Genomic DNA, 20,820 nt, shown 5'->3' on the forward strand with positions numbered 1-20,820 from the left:
TATCAAGGCACTTGATGGAGCCACTAAAAAATGCGATATCAACATATGGGCGATCTCCCCGAAGCCGATGATGGGGATCCCAAATAACCTGCAAAACAAAAGGTCCATTTCAGTTTTATACTATATCGCATATTAAAAGTACTGACAAACACAAGCAAATGGTAATATGATACGTACTTCATCGATGCTCAAAAGGTCCAATGACTCACGTAGAACCACTAAATGGTCCATCGTGGTACGGGATGGAGTACCGGGCATCCAGCGGTGCACGCGGGGACTGGCATCAGTATACTCAAGCGACGGGTGAGGACTGAGTGCTGAAAAATGCTCATAAATCCATGCCTGCAGAAGCGTCATATAACCACTGATCTGTCTCACTGATGACCTCGACGCAATCCCTAACTGCCGATACAAATATGCTAAGGCAGCTGTACCCCAGGCATATGTGCTCACCCTATCCAGATCCCGCAGTAAACACAGATACGCTATAGGCACCCTGGTCCCACTCTTATCAGCAAAGAGTGTGCAGCCTAACAAAAATAACAAATAGGCTCGTGCTGCACACTCTATCCTCTGCTGGCTGTCTCTATCAGATACAGAGTGAAACTGAGTCCTCAGCCACTCCATCCTCACAGACTGACCGCGCGATGACAGTACCTCCTGACGCGCGTCTCCAGCTGACACCCCCAACAACTCCACAAGTAGCTCCTCAGCATCCTGATCACTCATCCTCTCAGGAGAAACTGCTACTGAGGCACCTGCGACAGGAATCCCTAAAATGGCGGATACATCATCCAACGTGATAGTGATTTCGCCAAATGGTATATGGAAGGTGTTCGTCTCGGGCTGCCATCTCTCTACGAAGCCCGAAATCAGAATCTTATCGGTGAATCGATAAGAGCACTGTACTAACTCTATGAGGCCCGACTGCCTCAATAGTGCTTTGAACCTGGTATTTGGTTGGTTTGAAGACCACCACTTCCATTCACCAACCTTGGCAGTATGGTTCATGCACTTTAGTGGAGCCCGTTCCTGTAATATAAATGTATAATTACTACTACTTTATAAAACATCAATAAACAAAATATAATGCTATAACAAATAAACAATACCTGTTGCCTCCAGATGGAAGCTGCTATATGCGTCCTGAAACTGATCAGGACGGACTCATCCTCTGGACCTCCTGGACATGGTCCAACGGACTCATCGTCTTCGCCCCTAGCGGGCATATCATCATGCTCTGACTCAGGAGAGGGCGATGGCATGTGAGCAGGCTCGGGAGAAGCAATCCTAGCACGACGTCTCCTAGCTGACGCCGTAGGTCTAACTCTGGAGGGACCGGGATCCATGTCTGAAAATATAGAAATTCAATGTTAGGCTATATCAAAGAAAATAATTCAATTGCATACATAAATGATAAATGATAAAACAAGCCAAAAAAGAAACAAGTTACTTCTTGGAATCTACATGATTGGGTTTTGTGATAAATAATTCAATGTTACTTCAATTGCATACATAAATGATAATTCAAAAGTATACGACTCGTAAACTCAAGACATAACTCAATAATAGACTTTACCTAAAACTATGCCGCAGTTCTTAGTTTTTGTTTTTAGTTTTTGTTCGTTAACTAATGTTGTGGTTTTATTATTTGATAGAGCATTTGATATGAGATAATCATTCCAAGATCAAGAATGACATCGATGAAGGTAACAAGATCATCATATTTGGATGCACCATGTTAATGCTATATGATAATGATTCTAAATTATCCCTACTTCTCAAATTACTATCTAATCTAGTAATGAAAAACTTGTCCTTGATGTTGGGTATCCAATTCACCCTAAGGACGTGATCTAGGCTAAAATTTGGGAATAAAAATAATCCTTAGTCTAGCAACAGAAAAAAAAAAAAAATTTGGATTCGGCCCCATGGGGACCAAGATACATTGGGTCGGCCTCATGGGGCCGAACCAATGTATTTTGGTCGGCCCCATGGGGCCGAACCGAAGGCACTGGTTCAAAGAACCAGTGCCGAACGATTTGGGGAGGCGGGGGGGGGGAGCTACCTCGAGGTGGTCGTGGAGGCGCCGGCGAGGTGCTCGTTGCTCGGGAGATGGCCGGGGAGGTGGTTCCGGAAGAAGCCGGCGAGGTGGTCGGAGATCGGGAGAATGCCGGCGACGAGAGGGAGAAGGGGGAACGGGGGGGTTTTGGGCGTTGGCGAGGTGCTTTGGGCGGAACAGTTCAAAGGGAGACGGAGGGGGTTTGGCCGCCGGCGAGGTGCTTGAGGCGAGGTTTTTTGGGCGGAAGGGAGAAGCCGGCGGGTGTTTTGGAGGGGAAGAGCGGGGTGGGGGGGGTTTGGGGGGTGTAGAGAGCAATTTAGGTGAGGGGGTGGGGAGGGTGGGGGGTAATTTAGGAATTTTTAATTTTTTAGGGGTGTCCTTAGCAAATGGGGGGGGTAGTTCTATATACACCCCCCCTATTGCTCAGGACACCCCCCAAAAACCAAAAAAAAAATACCCAAACTAACCTTTAGTGTAATTACCATATTGCCCTTGAAATTTTCTCATACACCCCCCTTCCTCCTTCTCCGTTTCGTTTTGAAAAGAAAAAAAAAAACCCCCCTCAAACCCCCCTTAAACCCCTCGATCCATTTACATCGTTTAGGCGATCTTTGAAGGAGATTTAAGCCCCATTCGAAGCATGGACAAGCAACTAGTGATTTGGGACGAAGAATCGGCCGCAAAGGTACGTGTTCCACCTTGTTTCGAAATTTTTTTTTTTCACGGTTCGTGCTCCGTTCGGCACTGGATCGCCGAACAAAAGGCTTCTGTTCGGCTGAACAGTGCCGAACAGAAGCCTTCTGTTCGGCAACCCTCAACCGAACAGATCTGTTCGGCTGCACAGTGCCGGACAGAAGGCTTCTGTCCGGCACTGTTCAGCCGAACAGAAGCCTTTTGTTCGGCGATCCAGTGCCGAACGAAGCACGAACCGTGAAAAAAAAAAATTTCGGGAGAAGCCGGCGAGGTGGTTCCGGGAGAAGCCGGCGAGGTGGTCGGAGATCGGGAGAATGCCGGCGACGAGAGGGAGAAGGGGGAACGGGGGGGTTTTGGGCGTTGGCGAGGTGTTTTGGAGGGGAAGAGCGGGGTGGGGGGGTTTGGGGGGTGTAGAGAGCAATTTAGGTGAGGGGGTGGGGAGGGTGGGGGGTAATTTAGGAATTTTTAATTTTTTAGGGGTGTCCTTAGCAAATGGGGGGGTGTAGAGAGTATTTAATTTTTTTTTTAATTTTTGGGTGGTGTCCTGAGCAATAGGGGGGGGGTGTATATAGAACCACCCATGGGGGGTGTAGAGAGTATTTAATTTTTTTTTAATTTTTGGGGGGTGTCCTGAGCAATAGGGGGGTGCGCGAAGATGGGCCGATCGGGTCCATTTGCCCCTTGCGGGCGATGCAAGCACCTCGCATGAGACTGCCTCAAGATTAAAACCCGCCAGTATTCGCCGCTGCTGCCGAACGCGGAGGCGGAGGCGGAGGCGGAGGCGGAGGCGGGTGTTCTTAGCACGCAAGGCTACGGTGTCGCTACTCGTGCCCCGCCCCACGGGCATCGACCTACAAGAACTCCAATACCCTCCCAAAACCCTGACAAAACCTAGGGTTCTTCCCCTCGGATTAGCAATCGTGATTTCCGATCGCCCTATTAGCTTGACGTTCGCCGACAATCTGGTCTCCTGAGTTTGATTTTCTCTCCTCTCTCAGTGTTTTTCTCGGCCTTCCTCGCTCGTAATGATGCAGGAGAAGCTGAGATGCACGAAGGAACCCTATATCGAGGACGTCGGCCCTCGAAAGATGTAAGGCGAACGAGTTCTTGGAACTCTGACTTCAAATATTAGACTGATTTCCAGTTTTGCTTTCTGATGTCAAGTTTGTTCTTTGGAAGTGCAATCATTCTATTTTACATTATCTCCTCCCTCTGTCTCATTTTTTCTGCAGAAAAAGCATTCGATTTAGCACCTTTTCTGGTGAGGACATACGGAAATTGGCGGAGGTGCAGGTCTGGAATAATAGAATCTACGACCTTAATCTGAAACCGATCGAGAATGGTTTGCTTGATCCTCGAATGGTACTTCTTGGTCTATTTGTCTTTTATTATCTCTTGATTTTCTTCTTCTTAGTTACATCTTCTTGATTGGATTAGCATATCTTGTACCATCACGCTCTTTTTCTGTTAAAAGAAGATTAAATATAAATACATGATATGAATCTTCTGATTTCATGTTACATTGGTCTTCAACGGGAAATAGATGCCAGAGAATTAGGATGATACGAGGCAGTCTCAATAAGTTTGTGATGGCATCATCATGAATTTTAACCATTTACGTGGAAGACTTACTCCAAGTTTTTGACACACTTCGAACTCAGCTGAATTTTAGTGTCTGTTGCATCTAGCAAGGACTCTTTGGAGAGTAATTAAACAACTCCACTATACATGCATCTTCATGCTTTATAGGGATGATGATGTTCGTAGGCCGGTGAACATGGGCCAGGAGTATGCAGTAGTTTTATGACCACATGAAGTTTGCTCTGCTAGTGCCTGTTACTCATGTTTTGTCACTGGAAATTTTCAAAGTTGTAAATCTATGACCAGCGCCTGATGATCAAGAGTGGGCAGTAGTTTGATGACCACATGAAGTTTGCTCTGTTAGTGCCTGTTACTCATGTATTGTCACTGGAAATTTTCACAGTTGTAAATCTATGACCAGCGCCTGATGATCAAGAGTGGTTGCCTTGAAGGCCTTCCATGAATGATACTGGTGTCTCAAAAAGCTGACCTGCTGAATGCAGTTCTCGGTGATACTACATAAATGCTGTTTAGTGGGAAGCTTGCTGAAGTCTCTCGGTCTCTCCATTTTCACCTTAAAAGAAATATTGTTATTATATCAGCAAACACATGATATTTCTTAACAGGGGTATCCATAGTTGCCGTATAATAGTTGTTATGTCAATGGTAATGAAAAATTATACTAAGTGAAAAAAAGAGGGGGTACAATTGGAGAGGCGCTTCCCCAAGCTGACATGGAAGCAAGATAATTGATAAATATCTGCGTACATGCCCATCATAGCATTCAGATTCTTGCTAGAGTCACACTCACTTAGGATATTTTTTCTTAGAAAAGAAATTTTAAATACTAGTGGTCTTTGTAGGATACGTAACAAAACTATCTGTCTTATAGTCATGTTTCATTCTAATAAAATGCAAATGTATTCTGGTGTCATGTTCTCTTTATTTAAAATTGCAGGGGGCTCCCAACAGACAAACTGAGTGCGCTACGTGCCATGGAAATTTCACTGATTGTCCTGGACACTTTGGATACTTGAAGCTCATACTCCCTGTTTTTAATGTTGGCTATTTTAATTCTATACTAAACATTTTGAAGTGTATTTGTAAGGTACATCTCTTCCTCTAAGACAAGTTTTATAGTTTTCTTGAAATTTAGAGCTCGAGTCGCAAATTTTATTTATGTAATTTATCAGAAACTTTTACTTTTATTATGTAATGATGCTGATTTTAATGTTAGTGTGCTATGATATGCTTTATAGGGCTGTGGTAGGATACTTCTTGACGAGACACTTCGCAAAACATATTTGAAGAAAATGAGAAATCCTAAAGCAGATATCCTTCAGAAGAATGCTCTCATGAAGATAATTAGAGACAAATGCAAACCTTGTCGTTGCCTCCGTTGTGGATATGCAAATGGTTAGTTTTATGGTATTACTTCTTTATAGTGCACTTTCTTTGTTGTTTGCCATCTATTATATTGTAGGTCCATGCATCATGTTTGACTTTCAAATGAATCTTTCATTTTAATGCCTTCTGTTGCTTTATTGTGAACTTGAATCCTGGAGATGAATGCATTTAAAATTATTTCAAATTGCCCTTTACCTCATGGAATGTTATTTCTCATTTTAGACTGGTTTATCTAAGCTTTGTCATTCACTAGTCTCTTTCTTCCTGTCAATCAGGTTGTTTGACCTTTTCTGACTAAGTTGTGGATAAAGTTATGTTGAGGTAAAACTTTGAAGGAAAATTTTAAAGAGCCCATGTTTCCATGGATTACATGCTTTACATAAATTCTTGCTATGAAACATCTCCATTAAATGCTGTTTGGCATCAAAGAAACCAGGTAGTCTGAATATCAAGGTACACTGAACCGGTACTGGTAGGCGTACCGGTTGCCTACTGGACCGGTTCGGGACCGGTTTGTACTGGAACCGGTCCGATATGAACCGATATTTGTTTTTATTTTTTTTTTTTGGTTCACGTCTGCGCGCGGATGTGGTAGAAAAAGAAATTTTTTTTTTGGTTTGCGTCCGCACGCGGAAGCGCCAGGGCTGCCCCGTGCGGGCGCGTTGCCCCACGCGGGCGGGAGAACCGCGCGCGGGGCGGTTCCAGTGCAAGGAATCATGCTCGCACGCGGGGAGGTTCCTAGCATGGGGAATCACGCACGCGTGCGGTTCAAAAGGAATCACGCTCGCGCGCGGTGGAACGGCGCTCGGAAACGCATTGGGCGGGGATGTTAGCCACCTCAGCCCGCCAAGCCAAATTTCTGCAAGTTTGGCCGAGGCCAACCTCGGCCAAGAGCAACGCCTGGGTCAAATCCACTGCTTGGAAGTCTGCCCAAATAGTGGCCAGCACATTCAGCCTTCGGCGCAGCCCCGCACAGGCCATTCCCAGCGCCTGCGCGAGGTTCTGCGCCCCCTGCAGCAGCGCGCGGCCCACCGCGCGCACAGCCGGCCTCAGCCGCGCGCGGCCAACCGCGCGCCCAGACGAGCCACAGCACGCGCAGGCCCCTGCGCGGCCTCCTTGCAGCAGCACAGCCGGCGGCACCCGCGCCAGCCAGCGCGCGCACCCGTGCGCACGACCAGACGGCCGCCTGCACACGGCCGCCAGCCCGCGCGCGCCCCCGCGCGCACGCCTGCGCGCCCATCCGCGCACCCGACTGCGCACGGCCCCCAGGCAGCACGCGCAGCCACGCGCCAGTCCGCGCCCGCCCAGCGCGCCCCGCGCCCTGCGTCCGCGCCCGCCCAGCGCGCCCCGCGCCCGCGCCCGCCCGGCGCGCCCAGCACTATGCGCCCGCGCCCATCTGGCGCGCCCGGACCTCACCAGACCAGGAGTCGGCCAGCACTCAGCAGGGCCGCCTCCCCGCCTCTCGCCAGCAGTTGGTGCCCGCGCAACAGTGGGTTGCGCGCACGCCAAGCATGGGCATGAGCACGAGTGGCAGCCAAGGGCACCAGCCCATACGTGCGGCCATGGGCACGCACGCATCAGGAAGCACAGCCAGCCCAAGGCACGGCCAGAACAGCATTCGGCCGAGCGCACCACAGTCAGATCAGCCCAAGGGCAGCGCACGGGTCAAGCTCAACCAAAGACACAGCGGAGCAGCCGAACCCGCCCACATTGGGTCCGGACCAGCCAGCGCACGAGCGCCCGAATGCCCAGGATGGAAAGCCACGGTCAGCCTGGCCCCGCGCATCCCTGAAGACACATGGCAGCCATCCGCCGACCAGGCGCCCAGCCAAAGAAGGAAGGCAGCGGTCAGCCCGATCCCGCGCGCACTAGCAGACACATGGCAACCATCCGCCGACTGAGCGCCCAGCCAAAGAAGGAAAGGCATGGTCAGCCCGATCCAGCGCGCGACCGAAGGCACATGGCAATCATCCGCCAAGCAAGCGCCCGGCCAAGCAACTGTCAGCCCAGCATCGCGCGCGCCAAAGGACAAGTGGCAGCCATCAACGCCCAAGCGCAAACAAGGAAAACCATCAAAAGATTGCGCCCAGCCAAGGCCAACAAACAGGGACACTTGGCAGGCTGCCAAGCATCAGCGCCGAGGCAAACCAGGAAACCGCACGCAAAGAATCCGTGGAGCCTGCAGGCTCTTCCATGGCCAACCGACCCAGGCTGACACGGGCGGCCAGGATGCATCAGGCCGCCAGATGAACGCGCGTCAAGAGGACACGCCAGTGATCCGAGGGAAGCTCGAGCCAAAGGCAGCAAGGCATGGCAAACCAGGAAGCAAGCTCGGCACAGCAGGAAACACAGCCCAGCCGCCCGGCGCAGCAACCAAATCAGGCTGCGCACGGGCAGATGGCAGCATCAGCAAGCGCCACGCACAGAGGCCAAGCCAGCAGCCAATCCCGAGCGCCCAAGGCAAATCAGCACATGGCCTAACCAAAGGCCAAGATTGACCAGGCCATTGCGGCCGAAAAGGAAGATTGTTAGCCTTAGAATTGAGTCCATAATAAGCCACGGCAGTAGGCCTATAAGAGGAGCCTTTAGGGCCCTTTGATCTATCATATCTCATATCTCTTAGAATTTGGTTTTTCCTCAAAGGAGTCAAGGGTTGTATCCCTTAGTTTGTCAGCCGCAAGGCTCATGTTCTAGGGCGGGGAAAATCAGCCCCCCTAGGTTTGTTCTTAGGTAGTGCAAGGTCCCTTCCCGACCTTTGCCAAGAGTCCTATTGTAATCCGGTGTTTAGTGGAATGAAATCATATTTCTTTCAACATTGAGCCCCACCTTGGTTTCTTCCCATCGCCGGCAGCCCGAAGGCAAGCACACGGCGTGGATTCCACGGCAACAAGAAGGAGGAAGATACCCACCAGCAAGTCGGTCCCAAGGCAAACCGCCAACACCAACCCTCAACCTTAGACGCTTGGGCCGGGGATCGGGACCGCAACCCCCGGGTCGCCAACACTGGTGCTTTCATTGAGAGACTTCAACGGAGATCGTCGGGTAATCGGCTTCAGTCCAAATCCACGGAAGGGCGATCTCAAGGGTATCTTCTAACTTTTCAGATCTACATACCTCATTGTTTTCCTATTGAGATCTGAAAATCAGATTTGTAATACATTGTAAAAGCACAAAAAAAAAATTCTGATTGTAAGGGGTTGTCTCATGGAGTTGGATAGGGAGTCCTTTAGCCCCCAAAGGCTCTTTGAGACCATTGAAAACCATAACACCGAGATGAGTAGGGTGTTAGAGCACTTGGTAACCTCCCTAGCCACCATAAGAAGAGAGAGTAATGCAAACATAGAGCGGCTTGAGAGGAGGTTTGCAGAAAAAAATCGTGAGGGTGAAAGAGAAAGAAAAACAAGAGAGGAAAGAAGAAGAGGAAGTAGGAATGCATGTGGAGAAACCCTAGAAGATAGATGGGCCGGTGGCATCCCCATGGAGGATCGGCCAAGAAGCATGGAAAGACCCATGAGTGAACCCATAGGAAGTCCTCATTCTTGTAGGCCTTATGGCCGACATGCACATGAAGGAAGAAGAAGGGAGGATAGGGTGAACCATGAGGGAGGTTTCGGACCACATGAGAGAGGGATTAGAAGACCCAAGATTGAATTTCCAACCTTTGGAGGGGGAGATCTTTATGAGTGGCTCGACAAGGTCGAGCAATACTTTCATGTTTATGAGACCCCTAGAGAGGAGAAGGTAACCTTGGCAAGCTATCATCTTGAAGGAAGGGCCAATAGATGGTGGCGGTGGCTAAGGAACATATATGAGAAGGAAGGAAATTATTTGGGGTGGACGGCCTTTGTACAAGAATTCATGAATCAATGGGGGCCTTCACCTACCATCAACCACCATGGCCAATTGGCCAAACTCAAGCAAGAGGGCAAGGTCCAAGCTTATATCGACGAGTTCCGACAACTTCAAACTATGGTAGAAGGATGGTCGGAAGAGGCACTACTTGGCACCTTCGTGGACGGGCTCAAGCCTTGGCTATCCAAGGAGATCAAATTGAAGCAGCCCACCCGTCTACAAGAGGCTATGAGGATGGCGGAGATCCTTGACCAAGCCAACATCCAAGACCGGCGGACCAAGGAGAGCTCCAACCGCAATGTGCTGCCACCCAAGTTCCAACCGGCAGCAAGCACTTCCAAGCCTCAAACAGCCGCTGCATCAACCTCCAAACAGCAACCATCCAATGTTAAGAAGCTCAGCCGAGAAGAGGTTCAAGAGAACATCAAAAAAGGATTGTGCTTCAAGTGCGGCGCCAAGTGGGAGAAGGGCCATCATTGCAAACCGGGCCAATCCTATGTGCTGAAAATTGACAGCAGCAGCGAGGAAGAAGTTGATGATGCCTCAACCAGCAGCTCCTCGGATGAAGAAGACTCTACCAAGGACCAACCCATCAGCCCCTTGCCAAAAGACGCCGAGCTATCCCTCCATGCACTCACCGGCGTTCAAAGACCATCAACCATGAGGATGACGGCATGGATCGGCAAGCATGAAGTCTCTTTGCTCGTTGACAACGGGTCGTCCCACAATTTCATCAACCCGGGAGCCTTGCAGCGAGTAGGACTCAAGGGAGCAGCAACCGAGCCATTCGAGGTCAAGGTAGCAAGCGGCGAACGGCTCAAATGTCAAGAAGTTGTCAAGAATGTGCGACTCCACGTCCAAGGGGTAAGAATTTCTGCAGATTTACATATACTACAACTTGTAGGCTTGGACGTCGTACTTGGCAATGCATGGCTCCGAGGCATTGGTAAAGTAGTCACCGACTACAATACCATGACCATGGAGTTCCGGATCAATGGAAGGAAGAAGGTGTGGACAGCACTCAACCACAAAGAAGCCCTACCGTGCGAAGCCAACATGATCGAATGCCTATGCCGGGGAGGAGCCCTTTGCTTCACCGTCGTGATGTCCAACCAAGGAGTGGCTGTGGAGGGACCTCAACCGCAGCCAAAGGATGATTTGAAGGACCTTCCACTGCAAGTACAAGAGCTACTTGCAGCATATCAAGGAGTTTTAGCCATGCCAACCACACTCCCTCCCAAGCGCGCCTTCGACCACTCCATCCGATTCAAGGAAGAAGGCAAGCCAATCAACGTACCACCCTATAGGTACGCGCACTTCCAAAAGGGAGAGATTGAAAGACAGGTTGAAGACATGCTGAAACAGGGGATCATCCAACCAAGCATTAGCCCATTCTCATCACCGGTTTTGCTAGTGAAAAAGAAAGATGGGTCTTGGAGGTTTTGCACCGATTACAGGGCCTTGAACGAGGCCACCATCAAAGATAGATTCCCAATTCCAACCGTGGACGAGATGCTTGACGAGCTCCACGGTACGAAGTACTTCACCAAACTTGATCTTCGGTCCGGCTACCATCAAATTCGGATGCGCGATGAGGATGTCCACAAGACCGCATTCCGCACACATTCCGGACACTACGAGTACTTGGTCATGCCCTTCGGACTTTGCAATGCTCCATCAACCTTCCAAGCAGCCATGAACCAGGTATTCAAGCCGCACCTCAGAAAATTTGTGATTGTCTTCTTCGATGACATCTTGATCTATTCCAAAACCCTAGAAGAGCATATGCGGCATTTAGACCTAGTCTTGCACACTTTGGAGGAACATCATTTCTTTATCAAACCCTCCAAATGTGCCTTTGTACAAACTGAGCTAGACTACCTTGGGCATGTGGTATCCGGGGACGGTGTACGGGTTGATACCCGAAAAGTGGAAGCCATGACAGATTGGCCATTGCCCAAGGACATTTCAGCCTTGAGGGGATTCTTAGGGCTCACGGGCTACTACCGGCGCTTCGTCAAAGGTTATGGCCTCATTGCAAAACCCCTCACGGCCATGTTGAAGAAGGATGGATTTGCATGGACATCAGCCGCACGCCAAGCATTTGAAGACCTTAAAAGAGCCATGACGCAAACACCAGTGCTTGCATTGCCGAACTTCAGCAAATCATTCCAAGTCTTCACCGACGCAAGCAATGAAGGAATTGGACGGTACTAGCTCAAGACAAGCGGCCCATAGCATTCATTTCCAAAGCACTCGGGCCACAAAAGAAAGCATGGAGCACTTATGCACGGGAGCTTCTCGCGGTGGTACATGCGGTCAAGGTTTGGAGGCCTTACCTCCTAGGGCGGCGCTTCACCATCATCACCGACCAACAAGCTCTCCGGCATCTCCTTCAACAGAAAATCGTGACCCCGGATCAACAAAAATTCCTGGTAAAGTTACTTGGTTTTGAATATGATATAATATATCAACCAGGAAAGGAGAACAAGGTGGCCGACGCTCTCTCACGCAAGGAAGGAAGTCCATTGCTCAAAGACACCCCTGAGGACAAGGGTACTCTCCAAGGAGGGGGGAATGTTAGCCACCTCAGCCCGCCAAGCCAAATTTCTGCAAGTTTGGCCGAGGCCAACCTCGACCAAGAGCAACGCCCGGGTCAAATCCACTGCTTGGAAGTCTGCCCAAACAGTGGCCAGCACATTCAGCCTTCGGCGCAGCCCCGCACAGGCCATTCCCAGCGCCCGCGCGAGGTTCTGCGCCCCCTGCAGCAGCGCGCGGCCCACCGCGCGCACAGCCGGCCTCAGCCGCGCGCGGCCAACCGCGCGCCCAGACGAGCCATAGCACGCGCAGGCCCCTGCGCGGCCTCCTTGCAGCAGCACAGCCGGCGGCACCCGCGCCAGCCAGCGCGCGCACCCGCGCGCACGACTAGACGGCCGCCTGCACACGGCCGCCAGCTCGCGCGCGCACCGGCACGCATGCCCGCGCACGCCTGCGCGCCCATCCGCGCACCCGACTGCGCACGGCCCCCAGGCCGCACGCGCAGCCACGCGCCAGTTCGCGCCCGCCCCCCAGGCCGCACGCGCAGCCACGCGCCAGTTCGCGCCCGCCCAGCGCGCCCCGCGCCCTGCGTCCGCGCCCGCCCAGCGCGCCCCGCGCCCCGCGCCCGCGCCCGCCCGGCGCGCCCAGCACTATGCGCCCGCGCCCATCTGGCGCGCCCGGACCTCACCAGACCAGGAGTCGGCCAGCACTCAGCAGGGCCGCCTCCCCACCTCTCGCCAGTAGTTGGCGCCCGCGCAACAGTGGGTTGCGCGCACGCCAAGCATGGGCATGAGCACGAGCGGCAGCCAAGGGCACCAGCCCATACGTGCGGCCATGGGCACGCACGCATCAGGAAGCACAGCCAGCCCAAGGCATGGCCAGAACAGCATTCGGCCGAGCGCACCACAGTCAGATCAGCCCAAGGGCAGCGCACGGGTCAAGCTCAACCAAAGACAGCGGAGCAGCCGAACCCGCCCACATTGGGTCCGGACCAGCCAGCGCACGAGCGCCCGAATGCCCAGGATGGAAAGCCACGGTCAGCCTGGCCCCGCGCACCCCTGAAGACACATGGCAGCCATCCGCCGACCAGGCGCCCAGCCAAAGAAGGAAGGCAGCGGTCAGCCCGAGCCCGCGCGCACTAGCAGACACATGGCAACCATCCGCCGACCGAGCGCCCAGCCAAAGAAGGAAAGGCACGGTCAGCCCGATCCAGCGCGCGACCGAAGGCACATGGCAATCATCCGCCAAGCAAGCGCCCGGCCAAGCAACTGTCAGCCCAGCATCGCGCGCGCCAAAGGACAAGTGGCAGCCATCAACGCCCAAGCGCAAACAAGGAAAACCATCAAAAGATTGCGCCCAGCCAAGGCCAACAAACAGGGACACTTGGCAGGCTGCCAAGCATCATCGCCGAGGCAAACCAGGAAACCGCACGCAAAGAATCCGTGGAGGAGCCTGCAGGCTCTTCCATGGCCAACCGACCCAGGCTGACACGGGCGGCCAGGATGCATCAGGCCGCCAGATGAACGCGCGTCAAGAGGACACGCCAGCGATCCGAGGGAAGCTCGAGCCAAAGGCAGCAAGGCATGGCAAACCAGGAAGCAAGCTCGGCACAGCAGGAAACACAGCCCAGCCGCCCGGCGCAGCAACCAAATCAGGCTGCGCACGGGCAGATGGCAGCATCAGCAAGCGCCACGCACAGAGGCCAAGCCAGCAGCCAATCCCGAGCGCCCAAGGCAAATCAGCACATGGCCTAACCAAAGGCCAAGATTGACCAGGCCATTGCGGCCGAAAAGGAAGATTGTTAGCCTTAGAATTGAGTCCATAATAAGCCACGGCAGTAGGCCTATAAGAGGAGCCTTTAGGGCCCTTTGGCGAGATCATCTATCATATATCTCATATCTCTTAGAAATTGGTTTTTCCTCAAAGGAGTCAAGGGTTGTATCCCTTAGTTTGTCAGCCGCAAGGCTCATGTTCTAGGGCGGGGAAAATCAGCCCCCCTAGGTTTGTTCTTAGGTAGTGCAAGGTCCCTTCCCGACCTTTGCCAAGAGTCCTATTGTAATCCGTTGTTTAGTGGAATGAAATCATATTTCTTTCAACATTGAGCCCCACCTTGGTTTTTTCCCATCGCCGGCAGCCCGAAGGCAAGCACACGGCGTGGATTCCACGGCAACAAGAAGGAGGAAGATACCCACCAGCAAGTCGGTCCCAAGGCAAACCGCCAACACCAACCCTCAACCTTAGACGCTTGGGCCGGGGATCGGGACCGCAACCCCCGGGTCGCCAACAGGGGAACCGCATGCGGGCGCGCGGCCCCGCGTAGGGCGCTCTGCCTTGCGAGAGCGTGCGTGCTGTGGTTTAAAATCTACAGCATGTGTACTGTGATTAAAAAAAAAAAGCCGGTACCGGTGCCAACCGGCCGGTTTGCACGGGTACGAGACCGGTACGCATGCATACCGGTTGGTACCGGCCTGAAAACAGTTGGAACCGGTTTTCACGTTGTCCGGATACTGGTTCTAGATCGGACCGGTCCGTACCGGGCCGAATTGGCCGGGACGGTCCGGTTTGGCAGACCATGCTGAATATTATACATGTTGAATGCGTTGTCAGCATCCAATTAGTGGATCGTTTGCTCACACATGGACTGCAGCCTATACTTTTTTGTGTGCTGTTTGTTGTGAATTTGCAAAGTTGGGAACTAACCCTTCTTGTTGAAATAGTTTTTGGTTTGGGGCTTCACGTTATTTTGGAGTATTCTACAATGAGGGTGGAATATTTCTGTCTAGAGGGTGTCGCTCTCCTTTCTTTTGTCATTGCTTTAGTCTTTTCCTCTTGTGGGGCTTTATAGTGTTACCGTAACTGGGTAGAAGGCAATATGACTATTCCATCATAGTGCGGGTGGGTTTGAGTTAGGGTCAGCTAGTACGAACAAATCCTGGTCAATTCTCACTTTTTGAAACCTGATAGGAACCAGATAATCTCGAGATAAAACGAACCAACACAACCAAGACCGGGTACGTTCAGTTTGGTTCTTAGGTTAAAATTAATTAAAAATTCATTCCAAGGAAACCTATTAAGAGACAAGTGGTAAACAACATGAACCAGCAAATAATATGTTCAAGAATATCGCAGAAATAACACATATGATTTTTGTTTTGAAAAGTTAACTTCCTGTTTCAGCCATTTTTTTATTCTCTCTCTCTCTCTCTCTCTTTCTGACTAGCACTTGTATATTCTTAAGTGCAGGTGTGGTGAAAAAGGCAAGATCTGGACTGTATTTTATTCAAGATTTTAGCAAAACTGCTGATCCAAGTGTAGAAGAATTCCGTTCTGCATTATCTCACACAAAAGATAAAACATCTTTCCAAGTTTCCCATGTTTTAAGTGCTGTTGCAGTTCTTTCTCTTTTCAGAAAAATGCTTGATGAGGTATAAGCTCGTTGTTGTCTACAATTTGCTGGCTACCTACAAGAACCCCCCCTCTCCCCAAAAAAGAAAGAAAAAAAAGGAAAAGTTTGTGTTAGGATGGAGTTTTGCTTGTTTCCTTTTTTAAATTTATAGGTTCATAATTTTGTTGTTTTGTGGTACAGGACTGTGAATTGCTTAATCTTTATGATCGGCCTGAAAAACTTATTGTGACACATATTGCAGTACCACCTGTCTCTATTCGCCCTTCTGTCATCGTGGATTCTGGAAGATCAAGGTCTGTTTGTGCAACATTTCCTTTCTTATGCTATAGTTGCTTCTCTAGGAAAATAGCATTTTGACAGGACATTTTTTTCACATGCTGAAGTAACTTGATTTTTTAATCGTGCAGCAATGAGGATAATATTACAAGCATATTAAAAAATATAATCAATACAAATTCTATACTTCGAGAGGATCTTGAAGGTGCTGCCCCTCCATTCAAGTGTTTGGTGAGACTTATTACTACTCGTTTGTCATCTCATCATTTCTTGGTACTTTGTTTAAACATTTTGGCCAGATCTACTAGTTTCTTGAAAGTTTTGATGAGATGTTTGGATTTGTTGTGCTAAATATCAAATTTTGTTTGAAGTTCTTTATTCAGTTTCCCTGTATATTTCCTTTATGTTTTACAGAGTGTGCTATCCATATTGCTTTTTGTGAAACCTTTATTGGTGGCAGTAATATGCTAATTGACATGTGGATCTTGAGCACATAACCATAATTATGATTATAAAGTCTTGTCCTATATATATGGGGTTGGCTCTTTGAATCCTCATTCACTGAGTATTCCTATTTAAGGAGACCTCCAATATCATCTCAAGCTTTTCCTTATTTTTCTTCACAAATTCATCCTTGTTACTATAGGCCTTCCCCTCTCTCCTACATCTGAACTAAAGACTAAATTAACCTTCCTTATTGGAGCTTGTTCAAGTTTTCTTGTACATGCCTATAGTATCTTATTTGATTCTCCATCACTTTGTTTGGCCAAAGTGATAAAAAATCCGAAAATCCAGGTATGTGCAACTTCAATAGTTTTTGTAGTTTGACTCAAGATCTGTGAGCTGTCCCAAATCGGGTGGCATAGAGCATGACATACTGACTCAGCCAAGAAACAAGACCGTTCAAGCTTTGGGTTTGGGCAAGGGCTGAACCTCTCTGTTCCATGATTGGAATTGACCCATCTGGGCAGTACAAATTGTTATCTACCAATTCTCCATCTGCTTAGCGATCTAGAGAAAATAGGTTTTTGAACCTTTTCTCTGTTGTTTCTTGCTTGGGTATGTAGAAAGAGAAGAAAATGGAGGGAGAGGGTGAGTTCGGGAGGAGATCCCCCACCATTGTAGCTGGATTCAAACCTAAATAGTGAGAATTTCCCCACCTCTTCTCTTGTTTCTAATTTTTATGCCAAAAGTGACTGAATAATGAAAAAAACCTAAGGGAAATCATGCCAAAATTTTGTACTTTGGCATAATTTATTGATATATTGTAGACCTATTATGATCTACAACTAATATTTATCTTTTACTAAACTATATTCTTGGATAAAAAAATTTAAAAAGAAATAGTTTATATCAAGGTTTGCCGTACTGGATCCGGTAGGCGTACCGGTCGCCTACCGGTATGGTTCCGGTTCGTTCCGGAGCCGGCTGGTATGAACCGGCCAGCTCTTCCCCGCCGAAGCTGGGGAAGAAGAAGAGGAGAGAGAGCGTGGGGAAAAGAGGGTGGGAGGAGATCCGTGGCCGCCATCGGAGAGCTGCAGAGGGGCAGCGGAGGCCGGGGGGCGGCCGAGACCGTGGGGGAAAATTTGGGGATTTTTAAGTAAAGTCGGCACCCGATTTGCCAACTTAACTTAAAATCTCCAAATTAAAAAGCTGCGGCAGCGGCCTCCGCGGGCTTCGCCACCCCCCGGCCTTCGCCGCCCCTCTCCGGCTCTCCGATGGTGGCCACAGGTCTCCTCCCTCCCTCTCTTCTCCACGCTCTCTCTCCTTCTCTTCGTCCCTGGCACAGAACCGGCCCGTACCGATTTTCATTGCTTCGGCGTACCGGTTACAGGCCGGACCGGTTCGTCAGACCTTGATTTATATATTCATCAGTAAAAATTAGGAGCAAGTTGTCATGATCCAGAGGGATGTATGCACTTGTTATCTTTTTTTTTGGCAGCATTTAGCTTATTTTCGAGCATGTTTAGGCAAGGTCCACCGAATTGGTATTGGGACCTATATCGGTCGGTGGCCAGATCGGTACGGTACTGGTTCGGTATGGTACCGGTTCGATACCGTATCAACACGGTATGTAGAGGAGTGCCGGTTCCAAACTGGCATGCTATTTTTTTTACTATTTTTTTACGTTTGATTCATTGGCAATTAATTTTTTCAATATTTTTAATGATTTTAAGTATAATTTGATGTTTCTTGATATTTTTTTACGTATCTATGATCCTGATATATCCTAAATGATGCCTTTTGATTAATGAGATGATGCATGCTACAAGGAGCAGTATAAAATATTCTAAAATCAATTAGTAAGATACAAAATATAAAATAATACATTCAATTACATATATTTAAAGTACAATATACATACCGATATTTAAAATCTCATCGAGTGGCGATGCCTCTCGTAGATATATCTGAATTATTAGCATAATTAGGTGGTATATTAGCCTCCTTTATCCAAGCGACGCTGTAGTCCTGTACGGTCATTCCATAAGGAATGTTTTTTGGGTTATAACTATTCTTGGATCTCTCACTAAAGCTCTAGCTCTGAGAGGTGTCTGGTTGATAATACGACTGTAAAGGGATCCATCCGAGTATGCCGGCAACAAAATTCGACGTGTAAAATGCTCCGAACTGTGTAGGATAGTAGCCATCGAAAGACGATACCTTAGACACTATATCCATATCCATATGGGTCATATATTGCTTGTGGCTGCTGGTAATAAGATCCAGCATACTACTTGGAACTCGATAGGTCTATTGATCTTACTCCATGTGTGAGGTTATTTGCAACTACAGCTGTCCTTCTGAACGACCTCGAGGAGTTTGTCTTTTATATGCAATCGTATCCTCGCAGGCTCTACTAGATTGTGCACCATGGTCTCTATCGTGTGTAGCATGCATAAACTAGGATTCACCGGTGAATAAAAGACCACCTTACGATTGTCTTATGAACAATGGTCTCAGGTCCTCCAGTTTCTCCCTCATCAGCAAATCCATGACCACCAGAATTGTCATTGCTGCTCTTCTTGGTGACTCCACACTTCATCACGGCTGCAACTAGCTTTCTTTTTCTTTTTTTACTGTGTCGAGCAGCTGCTTGCTTACCCTTCGTGTTCCTCTCTACTTGGCTACGCTGGGAGGATGGATGCCATCCTTCTAACTGAGTCGATCGGGTAGCATGGTTGCCTTATCTAAGCAACTCTTAATTGTATCTTTGGGACGATATCTCGGACAAAGAGTCATGTGATGACAGGCTTCCCAGTGACCCTTATGGCCGATCAACTGGAAGGATGCGTGGAATGTTGCAATCTATCTATTGCCCTACATCAACCCTAGCCTCGCCAGCTACGAAACTGGCTGGTCGTGGAGTTGATCCTAGCTCATAAATTCTCGGCTTCTACTGCTGGCCCACAAGCCATCCAATTATAGGATCATCTTCATCGTCAACAAAAGTATTGTTAATCGAATTTGTGTACTCAGCTTCACTTTCTTCTGAATGCATTTTTATCTCAATCTCAGATTATAATGAACATATATGAGGTTGGTGAGGTACTTTCTATATTAGATGATTCCTTTGCTTGTTGTGGACGACGGCGAAGATAGACGAGTTGCGCTCACAACCACTTGAGGAGATCGTCTAGGAGAGGATTCAGATAGCTAGCTGCTTAAATTTTTCATGGACTAACAAAATGAATGCACTATTTAGTTGCAAAAATATTGAAAATTACATATAAGATAGTATCATATTAGTAATCATCTAACATCAGATGATAGTTATTGTTGATATGTAATACACTTGGATTCATACTTTTTTTTACTTATGATGGCTGTCGAGACTTCAAAGCTGTCCGTGCCCTCCCTAAATATTTTCGTTTGTGAAAAGAATTGTGTTGTAATATGTTAATCAGTGAAGATACGAGTTAAGTTATGCATGCTACTTAAATTAACTTACCTTTTCTAGACATAAGACCACAACTTCTGGATTAGGCTTCATCTTATAAATCGCATTATGCAGAGCGGTCAGAAGTTTGTCGTCCATATCGATTTCAAGTTTTGTGGATTGGAACCTCGGGTTCAGGTAGTAAGTTGCAAATAGAGTTCATAATTATTTTAGTAAAATTGTACAAGTACAATCTAATTTTCAATGTTCTTGCTTACCTGCTAGATGCAAGTTCCTACCGTTCAATGATGTCGATGTACTTCTGGGCATGCGTCGAATCTGCCTTTCTGATTTGATTATTTGCCATCTCTATTATATGATACAAGAAACCCATCTGGGAGTACTTCTCACTATCCACATCCTGAAGCACTTCGTACAATGGCTTGATAGTCTTTATTATCTTCTCGACTCGCTGCCAGAATGTTTGCCTTGTCACCAAGTCCTCCATAATGCTTTCCTCCGTGTCAACCCTCATAAATCTACTTTTGTGTTGCTCAGCATTGACAAACATCTAATGTAGGTCTGCTTTTCTCTTGAGGAGGCTATTAAGTACAATGTAGTTAGTAACAAACTGTGTCATATCTGGTCTAAAATTCTCTCTGCATACCTTCTCATAAGTGATAGGATCCATATATGGCTATACATATATCTGGTGATGGCTTGAATTGTCTCTACTGCTGCATCCTACGAATCTTCACAATGTCCATCAATATAAGGTCAATACAATGTGCAGCATATGGGATCCAAAAAATATGTGGCCGTTGTTCCACCAAGATCTTTGCGATAGCCTTATATTATGGCCTATTACAGTGATAACTTGCACGACATTCTCTTTTCCTATTTGATCAATTACCTCTATCAATATAAGGATGTACATGGTGTTGGGCACCTGATTGGAAGCATTAATCGACTTCTGGAAGAAAGTCTTCGTATCACAACATGTCAAGAAGTTGATGCTTCGCCTGGTAGGATTGGTCCAACCATCACACATCGTTGTCAATCCATACATGAGCTATTTGCTCCTGTACGAGACAATCTACTTCTCTAGCTTCTTATTGTTGTCAA

General features: G+C 48.5%; 1 protein-coding gene across 3 annotated transcripts in view; it reads left to right on the forward strand.

The window, feature by feature from the left end:
* The first annotated feature begins 3,410 nt into the window (after positions 1-3,410).
* The window catches only part of LOC103716702 (DNA-directed RNA polymerase III subunit 1), a 69,233-nt gene continuing 51,823 nt past the window's right edge, over positions 3,411-20,820 (forward strand). The window contains exons 1-8 of one of the 3 annotated variants that reach the window (XM_039116935.1): positions 3,411-3,675; positions 3,754-3,845; positions 3,988-4,117; positions 5,295-5,444; positions 5,596-5,752; positions 15,377-15,558; positions 15,720-15,832; positions 15,947-16,046. In XM_039116935.1, coding sequence (XP_038972863.1) covers positions 3,781-3,845; positions 3,988-4,117; positions 5,295-5,444; positions 5,596-5,752; positions 15,377-15,558; positions 15,720-15,832; positions 15,947-16,046 — 897 coding nt within the window. In that variant the 5' untranslated portion in view covers positions 3,411-3,675; positions 3,754-3,780. Of the gene's footprint in view, positions 3,846-3,987; positions 4,118-5,294; positions 5,445-5,595; positions 5,753-15,371; positions 15,559-15,719; positions 15,833-15,946; positions 16,047-20,820 lie in introns of those variants that run through there. The other 2 variants (XM_039116934.1, XM_039116936.1) reach the window with 2 other exon arrangements.

The sequence above is a fragment of the Phoenix dactylifera genome, unplaced genomic scaffold (assembly GCF_009389715.1).
Source record: "Phoenix dactylifera cultivar Barhee BC4 unplaced genomic scaffold, palm_55x_up_171113_PBpolish2nd_filt_p 000146F, whole genome shotgun sequence".
NCBI lineage: Eukaryota > Viridiplantae > Streptophyta > Magnoliopsida > Arecales > Arecaceae > Phoenix > Phoenix dactylifera.